This window comes from Sceloporus occidentalis, unplaced genomic scaffold, assembly GCF_023333645.1.
Source record: "Sceloporus occidentalis isolate IW3139 unplaced genomic scaffold, rSceOcc1.0.p SCAF_30, whole genome shotgun sequence".
Taxonomy (NCBI): Eukaryota; Metazoa; Chordata; class Lepidosauria; order Squamata; family Phrynosomatidae; genus Sceloporus; species Sceloporus occidentalis.
This window is the reverse complement of record NW_028317010.1, coordinates 2,153,922-2,178,479: the sequence shown is the minus strand read 5'-3', so window position 1 is coordinate 2,178,479 and position 24,558 is coordinate 2,153,922. Positions and strand designations below refer to the sequence as shown.

The following is a 24,558-nucleotide window of genomic DNA, read 5'->3' as shown; positions in this document are numbered from 1 at the left end:
TTGTTAAGATTCACTATCGAGCAGAGGTTCTTGGAATGTATGAATAATGCTGGTGACTTGGGGCCGAAGGGTTGCAAGTGAGAGAGCACCCAGAAGCCAATAGTCCAGGTAAAGTATCTCTTTTAGTAAAAACTTGAGGAGCAGATGATGCTCACAAATGGAGTGCTCAAAACTAAGTGTGAACAGTCCACTGAGGGCCTAGCAGAGCCAGACGTAGAAATGTTTGATAGCCAACAGCATTCAGCACATGTAGATCAGAGTCCTCTAAATCTATTGTAGAATGGCCAGATAGTCACAGAGGATCAGCAGTTCTTGTATCGACTTTAAAGATTCCACCCAGAATTTCAATGGTAGGGTGAACTTAATTGGAAATGGTGGTCTATGGTGAGCTGAAAGGTGAATAGACCCCTGTAGGCACAGGAACTAGCACTTCTTTCATCTGCAAGTCCTGAATAATGTCCCAAAATATCTGGTTCCTGAAAAGTTCAAAATTATTCTAGAGCTTGGAACGGAACAATTTAAAAAAAGTGTTGCTGGCATCTTCTCCACAATACCAGGGAAGACCTAAAGATATCTGTGAGTGGAGGTGAGAAAATACCGTATTTGCTCGATTATAAGACGAGGTTTTTTTCAGAGAAAATGCTCTGAAAAATACCCCTCGTCTTATAATCGGGGTCGTCTTATAATCAGACCTCAAATAGGTCTGACTATGAGACAACTAAGATCCAGATCCCCCGCAGCTGCAGGGGACCTGGATCCTCCTGTCTCCCCCCCCCGCCCCACGTACCGGTACTTCTGAGTCCCCGGTGTGTAGCTGGGGCAGCGTGTAGATTTCCGCTGCAGCAGGAAGGAGGTGTGGCTAGCAGCGGGGGTTGTCTGCGTCCATCGCGCAGACCTTCCCCGACTGTCAGAGAACAGAGTTCCCCGCAGTTCCTCTGATCTCTGACAGTCGGGGGAAGGTCTGCGCGATGGACGCAGACAACCCCGCTGCTAGCCACGCCTCCTTCCGCCTGCAGCGTAAGAGCGTGGGATCTACACGCTGCCCCGGCTACATGACAGGGAAGTCAGAAGCACCGGTAAGTTTGGGGGGGGGGTGTTAAATGGGGGGCATAAGGCATTTCTGGAGGCAGAGTGCTCAGTGAAATGCCTTTTAACCCCCTTAATGCCACTCTGCCTCCAGAAATGCCTTTTTAACCCTCTATACGCCACTCTGCCTCCTGAATGCCTTAAACCTCCCTATATGCCACTCTTCCCCATAATATGCCTTTTAACCCTCTAAATGCCAGAGTGGCATATAGGGGTATAAGGCATTTCTGGAGGCAGAGTGGCACATAGAGGGTCAAAAGGCATATCATGGGGCACAGTGGCATATAGGGTTAAAAGGCATATCATGGGGCACAGTGGCATTTAGAGGGTTAAAAGGCATATCATGGGGCACAGTGGCATATAGGGGGTATAAGGCATTTCTGGGGCAGATGTGCATAACTGGGGGGCAGGTTGGAAAATAGAAGGAAATAAAACCAAAATATTTTTCTCAATCATAGCTTTTATTAAAAAAAAAATTGTTTAGATGAATTAACATTTACTGGTAAAACTTTTTTCTTATAGGGTCGTCTTATATTCAGGCTTTTTCTTTTTTTCCTAAATTAATATTCAGATTTGGGGGGTCGTCTTATAATCAGGGTCGTCTTATAATCGAGGAAATACGGTAATACCCGAGGGAGCTCACTTCCATCTGAATGGCCTCTTAAACCAGAGGCAGAACCCAGATTGCTCTCAGGAGACCGTTACAGGTTCCAAATATATCTCCTCACTTGATTGCTCTACCGAGTGTATGTGGGGGAGCTAGGGATACAGGTCCTCCCGTGAACCTAAAAGAAAAAGTTGTGAAAAAATAATGCTCCTACCTGCAGTAGGTCAGGAAAAACACTGAGGAGGCAGTTGGGAGGGGCTGATTTTATTAATTTCCTGTCCTACCTGAAGGAGGACAAGCTACAGTTCACTTGTTGCAGTGCAGCTGAGGATCACGGGGGAAAGGAAACAAATAAAAGTGAAGGCTGACCTTCGCTGTGATAGCCAGAAGACTGAGATTCTTCTCCTTTCCTTCTGGGTCTACTAGAAGTTCGCTTTCGGTCCGTCATGGGTCCTTTTCTCGAGAAGTGTCGTTGGCTGCATTCACTGTCTGTCAGGTGCCCTGTGGATTAGAATGAAGGTACAGCATCATAGGTTATCCTTGTATAGAGTTATTCGATACTGGTACTCAAATTCTGCCAAGGAATGGACAATTGAACATTTAACTGTCAAGATTATAACATGTTCTTTGTTACAGGTAAGATCCTATCTTAGTAATTACTAGCACTTTTGAGTCTATTCACTAAAAAAGTGGTCAGGAAAGTTTGCAAGAAAGTTCCCTCCCACATGCCATCATTCATTATTAATCAAGTTCCTTCGACTACAAGAGCTGTGTATATTTATTATCATTTATTGTTTAATATGGCGCCATCAATCAATTATAAAGCATAATTCAATGTTTTGCGCTAGCAAAGCGCTTCCTGTACCAGAAGTTCACTGGGGATGGACCTTCATAATGTATAGTAAAGTCAGGGAGCTGAGACACAACTCTGACATCTCTCCCTTTAGCGAACGAACAATTTCTTCAAGTTATACATTACCTGTGTCACGGCTGCTTTGTGATGCTGCATCATTTTCCAGGTTGTATATCACTGTACCTTGGGAATCAGAGGAGAAGTGACTGACCACAGACTCGTGGTGGGAATGCTTATAATGATAGCTATCAGTGGAAGAATCTGTCCTGGTGTCACTAGAGATTGAAGGTTCCCTCCCTGTGTAAAAATAAAAAAATTAAAAGACGTATAACACATATAGAACACAAAAACTGCCACTTTATTTGCCTAAGATGCAACCCACAATAATGGGTAAGGCTATCATACTTGAAAAGTAAAGCATATAGTAATAATAATAATAATAACAATAATAATACTAATGCACAATGTATTTTGAATTGACAATAAAGTCGCCGCTTTATACGTTTTTTTTCCAGCACATATTTTTGAGGATGCATAAAATTAAAAATGAGTCTTAGATTTTTTTAATTCTTATAGTGCATTAAACGAATTCCAACGCTGCGAGACAGGGTTCAGCTTCATTACCTGAGTCTTCGCTGTCATAGCAGGTTCTGCTGTACTGACGTATATCCATCTGAGACAGGACATCTGGAACAGATACTGGAGTACCCCTGGGGTCAGCATATAAAAGCAGTAATGGCTGGTAATGGCCTTTAATACACTTTGTAACTACATCTTTCCATTTTGGACCAATCTGAAAAAGTGGAAAAATGGTTAAGATACTCTGAGATTTGAACTGATTCGTTAATTCTGTTAAGTCTGTGATACTGCAAAAAATAAGACATAAGAAATCGAATTTATATAAAAAGAACTGAAAATTGTTTGGTTCATTGAAGGGACATCATATTCATTTTAATAAATAAATCCCTTTAAATTTATGTTGTCCCCGTTGCAGAATCCCCCCCTCCCCCATTAGCACAAGTGCCTTTTTCCCACCCTTCTGCTATTTTCCATACAGGAGATGTGTTGGGTTTAATACAAACATACCAGTGCACATGCATAGTAGAAAGCTCTCCCGTTGAACAAGATAATCTTACACATCATTTCAAAACTTGGGTGCATGGTATATGTTCACTTTGACTTCAGTATAATATTTAAATTCATGCTTAAATTATTACAGGTAAACGGCACAGAAATCCAATCCCGGATTAAATATCAACACAGAACAGAAGAGGGCCTCTATAAATTATAAAGTGAATGTGCTCAATATAAAGACGTATAGTCTCTTTAGATTAGACTCACACAAACAGGCAACACTGAATTACAGATCCAAGCTTAAAAGTAGACTTTAGGAAAAGGACAGGTTAATCATTAAAAATTGAGACACTACTCAAAAAAATATACTATGCTCCTATATCCACCATGGGAAGGTCCCTATTTGGCCAAATACATAATATGCCCTATACATAAGCTTTTTTAATCATGAAGGGAACTTTGAAATCAGGAGATAGGTGCTCTAGACTTCAAGACCCACAATATCGAAAGCCTGAATGGTTTTACATATTTCTCTGTCTATCCTATGTATTTGGTTTGTCTACTTTGTTTATATTGTCTATACTATTCATCAAGTGTTAATAAACAATCAAACAAGTGCAGATTCAGATCGAAAGCAACGTAACTGTCAAAAAGTAATTCTTCTGAAGGTTACCTCTTTAACATGGGCATCGTCAAAATACATCCACTTGCGTATTTTTGTTTGAAAGAAGAATGTGGAGTAATGTTTCCCGTAGTAGCAAATCATTCCAACCAGGTAGAGTTCGGAGTGTTTTGCTCTGTCGTCTGTTACTCTGTAAAACAACTGAGAAAGAGGATTGCTTGACCTCTGCTGTGATCATAAGTCATAATTACCTATACGCAATCTTAACTGATACCAATTTAACCCCTTAAGGACCGGGCTCGTTTTTTCTTTTTGTACCCTGTGGGACCGAGGCTGTTTTAATACTTTTGTGGTGCTTGTGTTCAGCTGTAATTTAGTGTACCCACATAAGTTATATATTGTTTTTTTCAGGACAAGATGGGCTTTCTTCAGATACCATTATTTTGATCGTATCATCTTATTTACTAAAAAAAAAATAATAAAAAAAACATGGTGAAAAATTGAAAAAAAAACAAATTTTATGACTTTTATTTGAAAAATCTTTTACTCACCTAAAAAAGCAAGTAAAAAAACTAACTAAATAGATTCTACTATTTGTCCTGAGTTTAGAAATACCCAATGTTTTTATGTTTTTTTGCTGTTTTTTTGTAAGTTATAGGGCAATAAGTACAAGCAGCGTTTTATGATTTCCAAACCTTTTTTAAAAAATCTGGTCAGTCTGCCTCCATCTCCTCTTTGGAACATCTTTGAAGCCGGTTAACTCAATTTAACCCATTCAAACCATATATTTTTAAAAACTAGACACCCCAGGGTATTTCAAATGCTGTTATTTTAACCCTTTCCATGCAACAGTTATACAACTACACTTTGTCAAACTTTGTAATAGTAATTTTTTTATTTTTTTTTTCACACAAATTGTACTTTAGGTATAGATATACAGGTCCTGGTATATGTCACTGTCAAACAACCCCCCAATATGTGTTCAAGAACATCTCCTGAGTACAGCGATACCCCACATGCATGGGTTTGTTAGATTGTTTGGCTGGTAAAGGGCTACTTTTGAGGCAACACAGACTTTTAGCATCTGGTCATTCTGCCTCCATCTCCTCTTTGGAATATCTTTGAATCTGGTTAACTCAATTTAACCCCGTCAAACCATATATTTTTGAAAACTAGACACCCCAGGGTATTCAAATTGCGGTTATTTTAACCCTTTCCATGCACCAATTATACAACTACACTTTGTCAAACTTTGTAATAGTAATTTGTTTTATTTATTTTTTTCACACAAATTGTACTTTAGTTATAGATATACAGGTTCTGGTATATGTCACTGTCAAACAACACCCCAATGTGTGTTCAGGAACATCTCCTGAGTGCAGTGATAGCCGACATGCATGGGTTTGTCGTGTTGTTTGAGATTTAAAATGCCACATTTGGGAAGTGCGCTTTTTTTCTCCATTTTGGTCAGTCTGTACCTTTGCCCTATCTTTGAGCTCTGCCACTCCAATTTACCCCATCAGCCATTTTTTTTTATATTAGACACCCCTTGGGTATTTGAAGTGCTTTTATTTTAACTCTTTGTTGAGATTTTTGAGAAATTTTAGCACTTGCCCAAAATAATAAACTTTATTTTTTTATTTTATTTTATTTTTTCAATACTTTTTTATATTTTTTTTACACATTTTGCTGGTACTGGATGGTTCATCTAGTGACATCACTGCATAATTATTTTTAAATGTTAGCACATTTTTTTTTTTTTTTTTTTTTGAATATTTTACTAATCACATTGTGATTAGAAAGCTGGGCTTTTTCCAATAACCAGAACTGAGAAATCCTTTATCAGTTAAGTTATGTACTGTAGTAGTTATAACAGTTCAGCAACACTGTGGGAAAACTCACATCGCCGAGCTTCAGACAGGTGCCAAGACTATGAATGACATCTTCAGCCAAGTCTGAATGATCAGAGTCCCACACCAGTCCTATGGTTATGATTTGAGGAGCGTTCATGAGCACACGGCGGATTCTTATTTTCTCACCACAATTGCTCTGTAAAGCAATTCACATACGAGTTACAATAGGACCACATAAAGACATTTCAACAGGCAACTATTCTTTCGCAACACTCTAGATATTTTATTCTTCAGTACACATATAACATAAAAGTGTACTATTTAACGCAAGACAAATAGTTGAGATACACAACCACACACATGAAAACGTTGACTCACTGGACAGTTTCGCAAGTCTCCCATAGTACTAGCTTTCTGGAGCAGTTCCCCAAACATGTCAGGCGTAGGCTTTTCTTTTCTTTCCAACATACAGATGGCCTGGTTACTATGTTAAAGCAAATAAAGGATTAATTAGAACTCAGTGTATATGTGCATTAAAAGGAGTTTTAAGGAGTTTTCCTTATGTAGGCTATATAGAAATCTATCCTCATGAAAACTGCCGCTGATGAATGTTACTGGCATTTCAGATAAACAGAAACAACTGCAGAATATGAAATATGTCCCTACTTAATCTTCTTTCTTCATATATTTCATCACGTCTAGCGATAAAGACTTGATCTTGCAGTAGCAAAATTTGATGCATTTCATTTCACTTACGGAACATAATATTAAGATTTTCAATAAAACGGTTGACAGGTGAGATTATGCATAATTTAGTATAAACACAATGTTCCATTGTGCCTTCAAGAAATAGGAATGTATATATTCATTTAAACAGCCTCATAATAAACTTCTATTTATGTTAATATAATTATCATGAGTTTTATATAGCAGCATCATATTTCACAGCACGGTACAATGGATACGCAGGACATAACAAGTGTATACAGAAACAAGAGGTAAGGAGGGAGTTAGGGAGTATTATACAAGAGGTAAAAGTGCCACTGTTAGGGATGAACCAGCCACACTAGTAAAAATATTACAGGAAAGGGACTTGGAAATGTGAGTTAAAGGAAGATAGGAGGAAGTGGGTTAACAGGAAAGTTTGTAGGTATCCTTAAAAAGTTTTGAAGGACCAAAGGCAGGGGAAAGACAGATAAGTCGGGGAAATACATTCCAGAGGATAAGGGCTGCCCTTGAGAAATCTTGCAAGTGTGCATGAGAACTAGAAATACGAGGAGAGGAGAGATGGAGATCATTAGGTGTGCAGAGAGACCGGTGAGGAATGTATTAGGAGTAGGGAGACCACTATGAAGAGCTTTGAAAGTAAGAGTCAGGATTTTGAAATGAAGAGACTGACAGAGGGGAGAGGTGTTGTTAAAGTTATGGGTGAGGAAAATAAGTCTGGCAGCTGCGTTCAAGGTAGATTGTACAGGGTCTTAACGGGTATGAGGGAGACCAGCTAAAACAGAGATTCAATAGTCAAGATGGGAAATAATGAGGGCATGAAAAAGAGCTTTAGTGGCATTTTGTCTTAGGAAGTGATGCAGGCAATGTTTGTAAGATGGAGATGGCAGTTTTTTGAAACAGAATGGATTCGGAGGGGGTAAATGAAAGGTGTTCAGTCAAGGGTGACACGGAGGCAGCAAGTGTAAGTGGATGGGGGGATGATTGCACCAATGACATTGAGAGAAACTGTTGAAGGAATGTTAGCATTGGAGGGGAAGTGTTACTGGAGAGGGAGATGCTGAAGGTACGATCAGAAGGTAGGATGTAAACCAGGAGAGACCAAGATGGTGAAGACTTTGAAGGAGAAGAGGGTGTTCCACGGAGTCAAAAACAAAAGAAAAATCCACTAGGATTAGCATAGAGTAGTGGCTTTTGGATTAAGCCGTAAATAGGTCATTAGTAAATTTAGTAGGGGCAGTCAAGATTGAGGGCTATGTAAAGAGTTGGAGTCAAGAAACTTAGTTAGGTGTGTACAATGTATTCAAGAAGTTTGGAGGAGAGATGAAATAGAGAGATGGGAAGGTAGTTGGATAGATCAGTTGGGTCCAGGAAGGGGTTTTTGATAATTTTTATATTTTTTAAATTACTTTCATTGGCAGTTTTGTCGCAATGCATGTACGCTCAAGAACACCATTAAAGGTGGTAAGTATTAAACATTGTAATCAATTTAAAATCAAGATTTTACTGAATTACTTACTCTAAAAAAGTTAGAACCCTAATGGAATGAACATAATTAAGGACAAAATTAGAATACTAATGATGTCATTAAAAGAAATATGAGTAAATGCTTCGTTTTTTCCTGTTTCACAAAATAATTTAAGATAGTCCTACCAGAGGGCAGTGGTGGAAATGTAATGCACCATCTGAATAAATGGCAGCGGGTCCGATGTGGCACCACAGCTTGTACAAACACACTGTAATACATAAAACAAAAACTGTTAATGACACACATACGGTCCCATGGAAACATATTTTTTTTTTACTTGAGAATAAAATGTTGTGGTGAACACAGTAATGTAGATTTCTATTATCAAATTGTGTTCCTTTCTCTGCAGTCCTGGGGGCTGCCACGGTTGTCAGTCATGTTTTGGGTAACTTTGCCTGCCTAAAGACCACACCAAGCTGAATCTTTATGGTAATGCAAAGGAAGCCTGTTCCTCCGTAGACTTTTATTAACCACAATGTCTGTCGAGTCATTCAATTTTTTTTTATCACAGGCAATATGTTAAGGAGTTCAGGATTTTATCTAGGGGATTGGGATAAGATAGCAAAGCTAGAACAAATACAAATGACTGACATACAATTGGGTGAAAACATTGCATTATACAAAAAACGGAACGGCAGAATATTTTTTTATTCCCATAAACTGGTTTTATAGCTAGTTTCAGATTAAAAACTAGTTTTTAATCTGAAACTAGCTATAAAACCAGTTTATGGGAGTTCTTTAAACAAAAAATCACTACTACTAGAAGCTTTATGTTTTGTTTTTTTAACTTGCACAGCCATCTCCATAGCACCATGGATTATGACAGGATTTACACAATGTCTGGATCTCTTATGAGCCAATTATACAGGCATTCTATACTGTCCAGTTCAAGAATGAGGAACTATTGTGGCTCTGTTTTCTATATGTCACTTGGAATTGGTATTGTACCTGTTCAAACAGGGTCATCGCAAACTTCTGATGAGAAATACAGTGCTGGGCAGTGCATATATCTTCCTTGGACTCATCCGCAATGTGGATGTGGAGGCGAATTAGAAGATTTTCCTATAAAAAGTGGGGAAACACAAATTTTCTTTTTTATATACATCTGCAGCATTATCACATATCAAGTATATCTGCAGCATATGACAACTTTTTGGTCTGTCAAAACATATAGAGTGAAGAACATGGTGCCAGCTGCCACAATAATGTTTTACCCTTTCTGAAATTAAAAGGGCATTTTTGCAAATTGAGAACATAGTACATTGTTTGTAATGTATTCTTACTGAATATAAAGTGTTGTGAAAAAGTATTTGCTCCCTACCCATTTTTTCTACTTTTGCTTATTTGTCACATGTAGATGTTTCAGATCATCCAACTAAGTTTAATATAAGACAATGTGGGTAAACACAAAATGCAGCTTTTAAATGTTCATTTCATTTATTGAAGGTAAAGAGTTAATCAAAACCTATATCACCTATGTGAAAAAGTTATTGCCCCCTAAACCTAGTAACTGGTTGTGCCACCCTTGGTGGCAACAACTGAAATTAAATGTTTGCAAAAACTGGTTAATAAATCTTTGCTGCAGAGGAATTTTGACCCCCTCTTCTTGCCAGAATAGTTTAAATTGAGCAGGATTTTGGAGCAGGAACTGCCATTTAAAGTCATGCCACAGCATCTCAATTGGATTCAAGTAGGCCACTCCAAAACCTTAATTTTGTTTCTCCTGAGCCATACAGAGGTGGACCTTGATCTCAAGATCACAAACTGATGGCTGGACATTCGCCTTCTGGTACAGAGCAGAATTTATGGTTCCATCAATAATGGTAAGTGACTTAGGTCCTGAAGCAGCCCCAGACCTTCGCACTACTACCACCCCATTTGATTATTGGTATGATGTTCTTATCATGGAATGCTGTGTTAGCTGTACGCTAGATGTAACAAGACATATTTCTTCCAAAAAGTTCCACTTTTGACTCATCAGTCCACAGAATATTATCACAAAAGACTTGCGGATCCTCAAGATGCAAATGTAAGATGAACTCTTGTGTTCATCTTGGTCAGCAGTGGGTTTCACCTTTCTACTCTCCCATGGATGATATTTTTGCTCAGTCTCGTTCTGAGGCTAGTGAGGCTTCAGCTTGCATGTTAGTCTGGGTTCTTTTCTGACCTCCTGGACGATTTGTTGATGTAATCTTGGTAGCCCGACCACTCCTGGGAAGGTTCACTTCTGTTCCATGTTTTCTCCATTTGTAGACAATGGCTCTCACCAAGGATTAGCTGGAGTCACAGAGCCTTAAAAATGGCTTAATAACCCTTTCCAGGCTGATAGGTGTCAATTACTTTTGCATCTGTTTTTTAATTTCCTTAGATCTGTCAGGGTCCACTTTTCGCTGCCTGAACCATGGCTTAATCATACATGTGGTATATCCATCTGCTACCACTAGTGGCCACCCTCCTCCCTCAGGAGCGCTCAGGACCCAATTACTAGGTACAGCTGAACCTTATTACCTGAGTTGAGCCCTGCCTTGAAAGACCTGCCCTACTCCTCAGACAGTGCCTTTGCAGTGTATCGTAAGCAGCTCCTTGCTGTGGCTTGTTCCTGGTCCTGGGTTGTTCCCGGTGTCCTGTTCTTGATCATTGGCTTCTGACTTGGCGTGTTATACCGACCTCCCTTTTTGTCTTTCGTTCGTGGCATATATATACACACACTATCTGATGATTTTTTAAGTTTAAAATGCTAGTCTTATGACTAAGCACAGTTTGTGCGAAACGCATCAAGCAATTTAGCCTTTTTTTGTTCGTGTTAACGTACTGTTGTTCCTTTCGATTTTATTGTCCACAGACGCTCAATAAATTATTATTTTTTTATACATGCATGGACTGGTGTCAGCTGGTGCAACTATCGGTTTTCCTGTGATAGAATGCACTGCAATCCATGCAGAATGCACTGAAATATCTGCAATATGCTTGTCATCAAAAATGGGGGGGTTTCTTATTGTCCTGCTCGTGAGCTTACAATCTAATTAAAGCAATAAACAGGGAATGATGTTGCCAAATCTGTCAGGAGGAATTCATACTCACGAAGCATTCTGCGGCATCGTCCATGATACCTAGCTGGAAACGCTGCTCATCTTGAAACGTCTTGGCAAGCGCACTACGGAGAGCGTCTGACGGCAACACCTTCTCACTGCTGCACTGGAACTGATTGAATATTCCCTGTTTAGGAAGAAAGTACAGTTCAGGAACAGACATACAAAGTCCCTTTGGTGGCATTTTAAAACATGTTTCTATCAGTACATTATTTAAAGGGCATGAACTATAAATCATCGAGGAAAGTGAGGCAATTATGAGGCCTTACTTTTTGGTACATGAAGACCCCTATGACACAATTCAGAATAATGCTGGATCTCTAGTGACTTCTAGTGATCATCTAGATTTCAAATCATGGTCACTGACTAAATATTGCTCTAAGAGTAATTTCTCATCCATGGAGACACACTACCTCTTCTTTAACTAGCTGAACCTAAATATATTATATAAAGTCGTTTTAGAAGTAAAAAAAAAAAAAAGATATCCTTGCTCAATAAACTTGGCAGGCTACCTTGTCTCATGGTAACAGTTCTGTGGTCGTATTCGTCACGTGACATTGCCTACATTTGTAGGACAAGGTAGTTCTGTTATGGGAACAATAGACCACTTTATTCATCTGTTAAACTAGACAAACACATTGAAACTAATCTGTACTGTTCTCTCTCCAACAGAGCTTTTTTATGAATAAATGCATTTATTCAATCCCACCTGCAATCGTTTTACTTCCCTTATTTTTTGTAACTACATGCAAAACTTTCCAAGGAGCAAAATGTGTTATATTTGTTTGCACACTTTAACTAAGGAAATAAAATAAGAGGGTTTTACTACATGTCCCGATAGATTTGTAATCCTGCTATTAGGTCTCATGTCAGAATTACTAGAGAACAAATGAAAGTGAAGTATTTTGAAGCACACGTGCAATTGCCTCCTGAACTTCTTATGGTTGAAGAGACAATACCTTCTAAATATGAAACACTTAATAACAACTATAAATACCATATAACCTCATGTCAGTGAACCAGTATTTTGTGGGGCTAGTATTTGCCAAAAACAGTTTGTTCCTACCAATATGAAGATATCGACATGTGATAATGTATAAGTATAGTTTCAAACCTATTCAAAAAAGGTGCTTCCATTTTAAAACTGGTAGGAAATACGAGGAATTATTGCGGAACTAGATGGTTTTACAGATAGCAGAGACTATAGGGTATTACAGCCAAAGCCCTCATGTTGGTCAATTCAATAAAGGAGGAGTTGACAGGAGAGTTGTGGTTTTATCTGCCACACTTCACTATACTTATGAAGGGCCATCCCCAGTGACTTTCTACTGAAGAAATTATTTTCCAAGTGTCCTCGTGCATTAAATTATTCATTATATAGGGCCAGCCCAGAAAAACATGCCACTGCTGTCCCTTCATAATAAATATTGAAAGTGAGGGAGGTGAAACTGTGCGTGGGCATAGCTCGATTAACCCCTTAAGGACCGGGCTGTTTTTTACCTTTTGTACCCTTCGGGACCGAGGCTGTTTTAACACTTTTGCGGCGCTTGTGTTTAGATGTAATTTTTCTCCTCACCCATTAGGGCACCCACACAAGTTATATATTGTTTTGTTTCAGGACAAGAAGGACTTTCTTCAGATACCATTGTTTTGATCATATTATCTAATTTTCCATTTAAAAAATAATAAACTATGACAAAAAATTGAAAGAAAAAAAACAACAAATTTTCTGACTTTTACCTGAAAAAATCTTTTACTCATCCAAAAACGCTATTGAAAAAACCTGCTAAATAGATTCTACTATTTGTCCTGAGTTTAGAAATACCCAATGTTTTTATGTTTTTTTGCTTTTTTCTGGAATAAGTACAAGTAGCGTTTTGCTATTTCAAAACGCATTTTTCCCCCCCAAAGCTGGTCATTCTGCCCCATGCTATTTCAGGTATATTTGAAGCCAGGCAATGCAATTTACCCCATTAAGCCATATATTTTTGAAAACTAGACACCTCAAGGTATTTCATATGCTGGTATTTTAACCCTTTCCATGTACTAATTCTACTACTACCCTTTGTCAAACTTTGTGGTAGTAATTTATTTTGTGGTTTTTTTCCCACACAAATTGTACATCCGGTATACATTTATAATTCCAGGTATCAAACAACACCCCAATGTGTGTTCAGCAACGTCTCCCAAGTACAGTGATACCACACATGCATGGGTTTGTCTGGTGTTTGGGGTTTAAAGGGCCACATTTGGGAAGTGCACTTTTCCCCCCCCGTTTTGGCAAAATCACTTGCAGCAGCGGCTGCTCTCAGCGCGTTCTGTGGTGAAACAATTTAATCCTTACTGGACCTATACCTACCTCTTTTTGTAAAAAACAATTTACTTTACTTAATATCAAGGACACGTGAGTGCGGAGTGCGGTTTTATTTACAGGAAAATATATGCAAATATAAATAAATGAGATTTTGGAGAGCTTTATTTAAGGGTTTATTTCAACATTCCTTGGGATGATTAATTACTCTTCCATTTCTAATGGATATTTATAGCCCGTGAAAAACTCACAAATCTAGGTTACCCACATTCCTAATACAATAGTGTTTAAAATATAATTCTGAATGTACACTTATTTGTAAGCAGATATGTTAATATGTTCTGTGATTTTTTTTGATATTTTTATAGTGATATGCAAATGGTATGCAGCCAACCTCACTGTAACCAATGGGATTATTTATTAAAATCTTCTTTAGAAGAAACAGTTGATACACTAATGCCTTAAGAGAAAACAGCTTGTACTTTAGAAAATACAGGCTGTTCTGCCCAGGAGTAAACATTATTTTTTTTTTAAAAAGTGAGTGAGCTGGCATGAAACTTTATTGTTTCACTATCTAACCTATGCATTATTAATGACCAGGAAGGACCAGAGATCTCAGGAGGGTCTGGAGAGACCCTCTTGGAAACTTATTTTTATTTAAAGGGAGCCTGCATCTTGCGAGAGGCAAAATCTCTCGCAGTGGCGCTTGTGAACGCTCTCCAGGGTGGGGTTTCCGTGCCACTGAATGCCTCACTATCAAGGCATTTCAACGACACCTCGTTGATCGCCTCCTAAGCTCTTTTAGGCGTCCGTCACCATACAATATATGGCGGACATTCACGTCACATAGAGGCATTACAGCAACACCATTTGGGTGAGGAAAGCGATTGTAGATCACTTTCTACACCCGTTTAAATTCATAACGTGACGTCAATTGTCGTTAACGGTTTTTCCGTGACGTGCCTAGCATGTCAATTGTTGTCAAGGAGTTAAATGCTGCCCGTGTCTGGTCTCCTGCCCCCTTGCAGTCCTAGCATGCTGCCTGTGTCTGAGAAGAGGGAAATGATATCAGACCCAAACTCGGACCCAGTCAAGGTGCCCTCTCCATCATGGTTCCCTCAGTCTCCGCACGCTGTCCAAGCCTGAACACCGAGCTTGGACTGTGAGAGAGCAGGAGACCAGTCCTGTCACCAGGTACTAGATCAAAAAGGGAAGAGCCTCCTCCTGAGCCTACAAAAGGTAGGTAAGGTAAGGGGGGGGCCCTAAATGTAGATGGGAGTGTGTGATGCATGCAGTTTGTATATGGTGTGTCCATGTATAAGTGTTAGTGCTAGTATATGTAATGGGTTTATGTGAAACAATCTGTGAAGCTGGAGTTATAGCTGCGTATTATACAAACGTACTTATTTTTTCTTAAAAATATAGGGTAAATTTGTACCGGTGTATTATACACAGTTGCATACTTTAACTAAGGTTTTACAGTATATATATATATATATATATATATTAATAGCACTTCAGACATCCCAACCAAACCTTCTGAAGGGTTTGGGACTCCCACACCTGTATTAAAACATTGCACAACACTTGCCTGGAGGCATTCAAACACCTTTTGCTTACTGCTGATTTAAAAAGAAGGTACGTAAAGGATGATTAACATGTTAGGAAGTTCTTCGCTGTAATGCTAGGATTGTGTTATTGCAGTGTCAGAGTGATAATCAGGATATTTCTCCTTTGTGTACCGGCCACAGTTGGCAAAAAGCAACTACACCCAGGGTTGCAAAGCTCCCCGTTTTAAGATATAAACGTTTTGGAATGGTTGAGTTTGACATAGCTGTCAATCATTCTTCTGAGACAGTTGCAAAAGAAGAAAATAATTTGATTCTATCTTGTTAGAATTCCAGCCCACCCTACAACACCCATACGCAAAACAACAATAAAGTGTTCTGGACCTGTAGGGTCAATGCCTTATAATGTAACCTCTTAACAAAACAACAAAAGCAAAACAACCAACCTTCTTTTGGTAACTGGAAGGAAAATAGTTTTTGAATCGTACAATTTTATAGCAAGACAGGAGGCTTCATATTTGCATAACTTCTTTACTACAAAACCTCCAGCAGCAAAGAAACAGTTAACGTAATAAAAAGTGACCAATAGGAAAACAGGAAAAAGTTCATAAATATCACTCCAAAACAATCCCACTTCCTCTTCTTTGCTGCTGGCCTCCAGGTGAGCACTCTCCATGCTAGACGTGCTACTCTGTACGGCTGGTTTTTTTGACATTCATACATATATATATTTATTTATTTGATGTTTATTTATTTCATCTGTACTATTTATTTTCAATATATGTGTTTTTGTCTCTATTACTGTACTTTGGGTTTTCCCTTGGTTGTTTATCTTTCTCCTCTTTTAATTGCCTATCAATTTAATGTTTATGCCCTGGGTTATTTTAACCTTTTTTTCCGTTTTTTTCTGTGTTCCTACTGTCCTCCTGCCCTTTTTTCCATTTTGTTTGGTCTCTGGCAGTTCCTTGCGGGACAGTTGCTCTCTAACTGCCATTGTTTTATGTGACGCAGTTTCTTTCTCCCTTTCGCGCCTTTTTCGGCGCGTTGTTTGAGCGCGCGTTGGTTTTCTCTTACTTCGCGGGGCCGTTTGTTCGTTCCGGCGGCGAGGTATATTTATACCTCTGCCGTCGGGTTGTTTATTCGTACGAGTGCGGGGTTTTTTAACGTTGCACAACGGTAAAACCCCGCTCTCTCTCTCTCTCTCCGTTCTTCGTTTTTTATTTCGCTCTCTTACCTTTTTTAAAACTGTTCTTTTTATCCTGGTACCCGCGTTGCAGCCTCTGACAGGCTGTTCCGTGCGGTGGGAGGTTGACCACCTCCTGTTGTGAGGGTATTCCCCTCTGTATGTGTTCGGCACCGCGTTGCCGTTGTTTCTGGACCACACACAGGCTTACATTTTATTAAAATTAAAGTGACACGCACATTTGTTTCAATATAAAAAAAAAAAAAAAAAAAAAAAGAAGGAAACAAAGTTGAAATTAAAAACCAATCATATATTTATTATTTGTATATGACATCAATGTGCATATACAGGGACTTTACTGAGTTTGTTTAGGTTTTATGTCCCAGTTATACATTTATATGGCTGTCATCCCTGGCAAGGGTTAGCCTTTATGCCTGATGTGATTTTATGTCTATCATAGACTGTTTATAGGGGCTGTTGCTCCATCTGATTGCAGTACTTTGGTCACTGCTCTGTATTTGGGTTTTTACCCTAAAAAGATATCACACTATTTATAAAAAAAAAAAAAAAAAAAAAAAAAAAATTATTACCAAGCCCCTTGACTGAATTTCTCTGGGCTTAGCGGATGACCCCCGCTTTTATGTGCTTGTGTCCAACATATGTTCCTTTTGTTTTTTTCTCTTCAGATAATTGGTCGCTATGTCTGACTCAGAGCTTCCTCAAATGCCCGCTGCTTTTCAGAATGGGCTCCTTCTGCGCATGTGGCCGAATTCATACGATTTTGGCTGCGGCGCCCACTGGAGAAAGAAGCACGTCAAAAACTTCGTGCTGAATGCCCGAGACCTACGATCCCCGACAAGGTGGCTCAGACGCCCGAATTCGACAGTACATTTGTGTCCTTCATGACGCGTAGTGGTCGTGATCCACGCAAAGGCATTGAACAAGGCCTTCGGACGGCACAAGACAAGTTGCTGGATGTTTCGGGCCCTCTGACCCAGGTACTGTCTATCGCTGACGACGCCTTGAATGATGGCTCTCAATTGGATCCCTATTTAGTTAGAGAATGGGCCCAACGTGCAATTTGCCTTCTGGGGAATGCCAACGCTGCTATTTCAGCCGAGCGCAGGAAGGCGGCATTGTTTAAGCTGGACACTAAGTTATCTGAGCTGGCGCCCAAGGAACTGGGCCCTGAGGCCAAGGGCCTTCTTTTCGGTGATAAGTTTTTAAAAGAACTTAACCAACACGTTCATATATTTACCTCGCTGAATAAGGCGCAGACGTCTCTACGCAGGGTTTTCAGAAGCGAGAACCGTTTTTTGTCCAGAGCTGGTCGACAGAGGGGCCGGGTCACCAGCAGAGCTGCCTATCAAGGCAACAGGCCCAGATTCCAATATGATGCGACACGTCGCTTTCAATACCGGAACCCGCTCACCAGAGGTTCTACTAGAGGAAGAGGCACATCTTCATCCTTCAGAGGGAGATTTCCATCAGGTAAGGACCTCTATTTTTCTTCCGCATATTCCTGTGGCGGGGAGACTCGTACATTTCACCCACTGTTGGGAAGGTCTTACACGGGATCCTTGGGTACTTCAATGTGTCAGGGGTTTTTCGCATAGATTTCCTTTCCCCTCCTTGTCAGTCTCGGGCCCCTCTCCCTATTCATATGTCACGGGATTCTCTAAGGTTGGTTCATGCAGAACTCTCTTCCCTTCGAGAGAAGGGCGCAATCGAACGCGCTCGTGGACGTCCGGTGTTTGTGAGCAACATTTTTCTGGTGAAGAAGAAGATTGGGGAATTCCGTCCTGTCATCAATTTGCGAGCATTGAACGTCCACGTGACCTATCAACATTTCAAGATGGAAGGGATCCATCTGCTGCGCGATCTACTACGCCAAGGGGACTGGTTCACTCGCTTGGATCTAAAGGACGCTTACCTTACCGTGCCGGTCCACGCAGAAGACAGACGGTTCCTTCAGTTTTGGTGGGAGGACGTTCTCTGGCAATTCACTTGCCTTCCCTTTGGCCTCAGTTCCGCTCCATGGTGCTTCACGAAACTGCTGAAACCAGTCATGGAGTTTTTGCGGGAACGCGGCGTCAGATCCATCATCTACCTCGACGACGTTCTCCTGATGGCACAGGACCGGGATACTCTTCTCAAGGATACTCAGATGGCTGTCCAACTGTTCCAGTCCCTGGGTTTCATTATCAACGACATGAAGTCGGACCTTTCTCCTTCCCAGTCGGTCCTGTTCCTCGGATTTCTTGTGGATTCCGTGGAGGCTGTTTTGAAACTTCCATCGGGAAAACTGATTGCTATACGGAAGAATATACGCCGTATTCTTCGCTCCCAGTGTGTTTCCCTACGGGACCTTGCGCGCACCCTGGGGTTACTTTCGGCCTCCATTCAGGCTATTTTCCCTGGCCCTTTACACTATCGCGCTATGCAACGTCTCAAGACGGCTTATCTACGTCGGTCAGATTCATACGACCAACCGATTCAACTGACGGACGAGGTTCGGGTAGAACTGCATTGGTGGCTACGTCACATGGATGCCTGGAACGGTCGGGCTATCTTCGGTCACGCTCCAGATTTTTATCTGGAGTCGGATGCCAGCCTCCTTGGTTGGGGGGCGGCCTGCGAAAACTCGGCCACCGGCGGACTCTGGACGGAAGAAGAACGAGGGTTCCATATAAACTGCCTGGAACTGATCGCCGGCTCATTTGCCATTCGAAGTTTCACCAAGAACATAACACATTGTTCTTTGGTCCTCAGGATGGACAATGTTTCGGCCGTCCGCTACATCAATCATTTAGGGGGCTCCAAGTCCAAGCTTCTGTCGGATCTCACCAGGGATCTGTATCAGTATTGCCTGGACAATCACCTTGCCATCAGGGCGGAGTATATCCCAGGGAAAGAAAATATGGTGGCGGATTGGTTTTCCAGGCATTGGAGGGATGTCAGCGACTGGCGTCTTCTTCCAGAGGTTTTCGAATCTCTAGATCGACTTCGGGGTCCACTATCTCTGGATCTTTTCGCGTCCAGGACCAACCATCAGCTGCCAGTTTTCTTCAGCTGGCTTCCGGATCCTCTTTCGCAGGCAGTGGATGCCTTTCTTCAAGTCTGGCCTCCGGCGGGAGCGTACGCTTTCCCGCCCTTCTCCATGATTCTCCGGACCCTCCATCAGGTGAGCAGACAACAGATCACGTTATTGCTGATCACGCCCTTCTGGAAAATGCAACCGTGGTTTCCCCTGTTGCTGGAGATGTCATGTGCAGACCCTCTCTTGCTTCCTCAGTTGCGAGACCTTCTCCTGAATCAGGACGGCAACCCTCATCCACTGATTCTCCAAGGCCAGTTGTCCTTAGTGGCTTGGATGGTTTCCGGGGTTCCTGGAGTTTCTCAGGCTTATCACAAGAAGCTAGAAATCTTCTCTGGGATTCATGGGCTCCGGGTACTAGACGATCCTATCTACAAGCGTGGCAATCCTGGCAACGCTGGTGTGTGGAACAACAGGTGGATCCCTTTACGGCCCCTGTGGTGATGATCTTGAATTTTCTGGCTCATCTTTTTTCTTTGGGTAAGTCGTATCGTTACCTCAACGTGGTTCGGTCGGCCATCTCCGCTGCTCATGTTCCTGTGGATGGGACGAGCGTAGGTAAGGATCCTACTGTTTGCCGTCTACTTAGAGGGATTCGCCTCGCGAGACCCCCTTCTTCCAGGTATTCCACTTTTTGGGACGTTTCGCTTGTCCTTGACTTTCTGGAATCGTGGCCGGTTAACAACGCTCTGTCTTTGCGTCAACTTTCAGCTAAGTTGGCCCTCCTTTTTTGTTTGATCTCTTTTCGTAGGGTCTCAGACATTAGAGCTTTTGACACTACCTCCTTATCGTTTTCTCCGGAGGGTGTTTTGGTGTCTATCTCTCGTAGAACGAAGTCTTCTTCTTCTTCGGTCGTTTACCCCTATTTTTCTGACCACCCTAAACTGTGTGTGGCGGATTGTGTTCGTGTTTATCTTGCTTCTACATTATCTCTTCGATCCTCAGTTTCGGGGCCTTTGTTTATTAGTTATGTATCTCCTTTTAAGCCGGTCTCTTCTCCTACACTAGCCAGATGGATTAAATGGATTCTCTGTTTGGCGGGTGTCGATAGTTGTTTTGGCGCACACTCCGTTCGAGGCGCTGCTGCCTCTGCTGCGTTTGATTTGGGAGGTTCCCTTTCTGATATTCTGTCTGCGGCGGATTGGTCTAGGGAAACTACTTTTCGCTGTTTTTATTATCGCCCTCGTCCTCACGTTTCCTCTAGATTATTGGTGTCGCTTTAAAATTGCAAATATGAAGCCTCCTGTCTTGCTATAAAATTGGGGATTACTCTAGCCTTGGTGTAGAGATAATCTAAATTTTATTAAAGACAGGAGGCGAATATTTCCCACCCATTATGCTTTTCTCCCTCCCTGGGTTTATTTGTCTGGTATTATTTATATCTTGTCATATTTTATTATTATATTGTATGAATATTATTTATTTACATTATTTATGTTCTGACTGATGTTTCGTTTTATTTACTAAAACTATTTTCATGAACGGTGTACTTTCATGATGTCTCTCTGTTTCTTGCAGTTTGATTCTCCTCTTGATACATACTTTTTCGTTGGATGGTCGGTTTTCCCTTTGTCCAGGTTTCTTCTCCTTTGAGTACTTTGACATTCCTGTGCTCCACGTTTCGGCACACCATCAAAGAAGAGGAAGTGGGATTGTTTTGGAGTGATATTTATGAACTTTTTCCTGTTTTCCTATTGGTCACTTTTTATTACGTTAACTGTTTCTTTGCTGCTGGAGGTTTTGTAGTAAAGAAGTTATGCAAATATTCGCCTCCTGTCTTTAATAAAATTTAGATTATCTCTACACCAAGGCTAGAGTAATCCCCAATTTATTAACCCATTGCAGATCAGAGTGTGATTTTTATGCAGATCACAGAAGAGAAATCATAGTTATGTTTTCAGATTTTATGGCAGTTTACCGCTGAGTGCCCTGATACAACGTCATAATCAAGCCCTTCCTATGGTTTGGATGTATATTGCGAAGGAAAAGTGTGCTATGGAGGCTGTGCATGGCCCTCCATAGTTAAAGGTTAGAGATCTTCCTTGCAACTGGCCAGTTGGGTAGTGGCACATTGGGAGCTAGATACCCCAGTATTAGAAATCTGCACCCAGTTTGGGTACATGCGTACTGCTCCCCCCCCCCGGCCAATACTCCACCAACCTATATGACTTATTAATTGCAAAGGCACAGGCCATAAACTGGCATTATTTATTGTTTTAAGCAAGAAGAGAGCGAGAGAGAAAAAGAGACAGATTTTTTTTTACTGCAGAAACATATCAAAGCAGCTGAATGATCTCAGTGTAGCCTTTGATAAGAAGATCCAATGTCTACTACATTGACCTGTATACTTTTTGGAGCAAAGCAAAATATATTTTCTGTCTAGTCTAGGAATTATTACATGAAAGAGGAATTTCAGCTGGATACATCATACAACAATGACCCACAGACTAAAAAAAAGAAATCTTTCAACATGTTTCTATCAAAAAATATTCCTACAAAGAACAGGTTAGAAGTTTTGCATTTTGTGTAGTTTTTTTTTCTTCACTCTAAGAGATTTTGGAGGCGGTGAGAACAAAGACATTGATACTATAACCCTTTCCAGTATGGATCAGAATACTAATCATGTTCCAGTCAACAAGACAGAGCACATTTGCAATTAGCAGGGCTGGTCTTGCTAGAGTATCACGTTGTTAGGGGTCACACATGAGACTTATTGGGTGGGCTTAACACTAGCCAAGTTTCAGGACAGCCATATCAATCAAATTTGCTCAAATACAAAGAACGAGCATTAGTAACTATTCTGACTCGGGATATAATCAGCAGGAACATTCTTTTAGTGCCTAAAGTGACTACACTTTCAACACATTCTACCCAAAACGACTGTTTATTCTCACTTCTATACATAGTTACTACAGGCTGAATATGAGCACAGGAAATGTGTCCTGCAAATAAATGGCAAACCCTTGCAGAAGGAATAACTCTTGGATCAAAAGAAGATTTTTGCTTTTTTTTAATTGCATAAGCGAGCAGCAGATTTGAGTGGGTAATCTGTCTAAATAAAGCTGTTGTCGCCCGTTGTCCAATGAGCCAGTCTCACACCTAAGTAGCCAAAGATGAAGCTGATCAGTTTGCTATAAAAATATTCTAATGCTTCAGCATTCCAATACTTCACTCAATCAATTCTTAATTTGTTGTTTATCAACTGTTTCTCAGTGTAGCATAATTATGTTTTGTACTGCGATTACTATTCCTTGTTGATTTCCTAAGAGCAGGCAAAAAAACCCAACAACTTAAGCAGTATGTTAAACTTTATTTTTTTTTGTGAGAAATCAGTGTTTGGTTCTGCTGCTGCTACACTTTAATCAAGAATTGTTTTCTTCACTGTTCAGTTGTCAAGTAAAGGAAATAGGTTTGCCTATTGTATACAGGCTGTCACTGCGATGATGTACAAGTGACTAATCAATTTCTCAATAAATACTAAAAATGTACACCTTGAGAATGCCCGAGCGCTCTAGGAAAGACATTAATATATACACAGCTTGTGCAATCTTAACCATTTCTTTATCAATACATTTAGCTGCTGTCACCAAAACCTGTAATTGAAGGTGTCTCCATACACAACAGTTCACAACGTATACATTCAACGTGCAACACAGAATTGGCCAGCGCTATGCATTGCTATGCTTCATACATTATAAGAACCACACACACATACACACACACACACATACTTATCCTACCTTAAGTGCGCAGAATATGCAGGAATCGCCCATACATTTATGTGTTGTAAGTTGTCGGAAGCTTCGGCGGAAAATATCCAGGTGCCACAAAACCTATGGAAGAAATAAATGTATATACTTATGTGACAGCCAAGATTGGACATATGAAAGATTTGTGGTATTCTCATCAGGATCATTATATGTAACAGCTGTAGCTGTGTGCTACTCCCTTTAGGAACAATTTCTCTGTGTAGGTACTAACTTTAAACATAAAAGAGGTCACCAGCTTGGTTGATTTTAACTAAAAGTTATTTTTCATCCCAGATATACCCTTGGTTAAAATGAGAAGGGCCTTTTACGAACAATGTGTTAACTTGTGCCTTTAAACACATTTTGAATTGTTTAAAGCAATTTGACCCCAAATAAAAATGCAAAATATGAATATATATATATATATATATATATATATATAAATATGAATAAAAATGGATATAAATACAGGCGTTGTAACCCAGAATTATTTATAAAACAGACATGGGCATTGGTAAAACAAAGCATTAACTTAGACTATAATATGTTTAAGATGTTCTAAGATCTGTTTTTTTAACTATTTTTAAAGTTTTGACTTTGGTCCCCACTGCTGCTGATCAGCCTTCAGGCCTCAGGTAGATCTGGATAGACTCTCTGGGAACCTTTTTACTTTAAAGGTTGTTTCCGACAATGTCAGTGTCGATTTGTGACTAAGGAGCCAGTGATGTTATTTGCAGAAATGAACATTAATGTCGGTGTAATTTGTCACAAAGTGTTAGTTGACACATCTAAAAACCCATTTTAACATTATCAAAATGGTTGTGAAATGTGGTGTAAAGCAAAGAAAAGCAGAAAAAAAAACCAACTGTCCAAGTTTCAGGGTGTAGAATAATCATGTCTTCAAAGGGTGAAAAGTTCATTGTCTATTATTATTATTTAGCATTTTTATTAATTGTTAGTATCAACAAAAATACAGTTCTATTTTTGTTATTTATTATTAATAAAGGACATGTTATGTGTCAATTATTCTTCCGTCAGCATCCTTAGTAATACATTCCTTTTTGCAGAAGGACAAACAGTGGGGAGGAAAACTCATGGAAAACTAGAGAATAAAGAAAGGACACAATAAAGAAGGCGGTCGTGGAGCTCAAGCAAATATTTTGGTTGGTATAGTGCAAACAGCACAGTTCTGTCGAATTCCTAGGTAAGGGT

General features: G+C 40.1%; 1 protein-coding gene across 1 annotated transcript in view; it reads right to left on the bottom strand.

The window, feature by feature from the left end:
- Positions 1-24,558, bottom strand: part of LOC149298896 (ubiquitin carboxyl-terminal hydrolase 54-like) — a 51,563-nt gene that overhangs the window by 24,445 nt on the left and 2,560 nt on the right. The window contains exons 2-11 of the mRNA XM_089486758.1: positions 23,338-23,430; positions 11,431-11,565; positions 9,298-9,411; positions 8,475-8,557; positions 6,474-6,579; positions 6,145-6,291; positions 4,294-4,443; positions 3,171-3,339; positions 2,673-2,843; positions 2,063-2,194 (exon numbers count right to left, since the gene is read on the bottom strand). Of these exons, the coding sequence (XP_089342884.1) occupies positions 2,063-2,194; positions 2,673-2,843; positions 3,171-3,339; positions 4,294-4,443; positions 6,145-6,291; positions 6,474-6,579; positions 8,475-8,557; positions 9,298-9,411; positions 11,431-11,565; positions 23,338-23,430 (1,300 nt within the window). The remainder of the gene's footprint in view (positions 1-2,062; positions 2,195-2,672; positions 2,844-3,170; positions 3,340-4,293; positions 4,444-6,144; positions 6,292-6,473; positions 6,580-8,474; positions 8,558-9,297; positions 9,412-11,430; positions 11,566-23,337; positions 23,431-24,558) is intronic.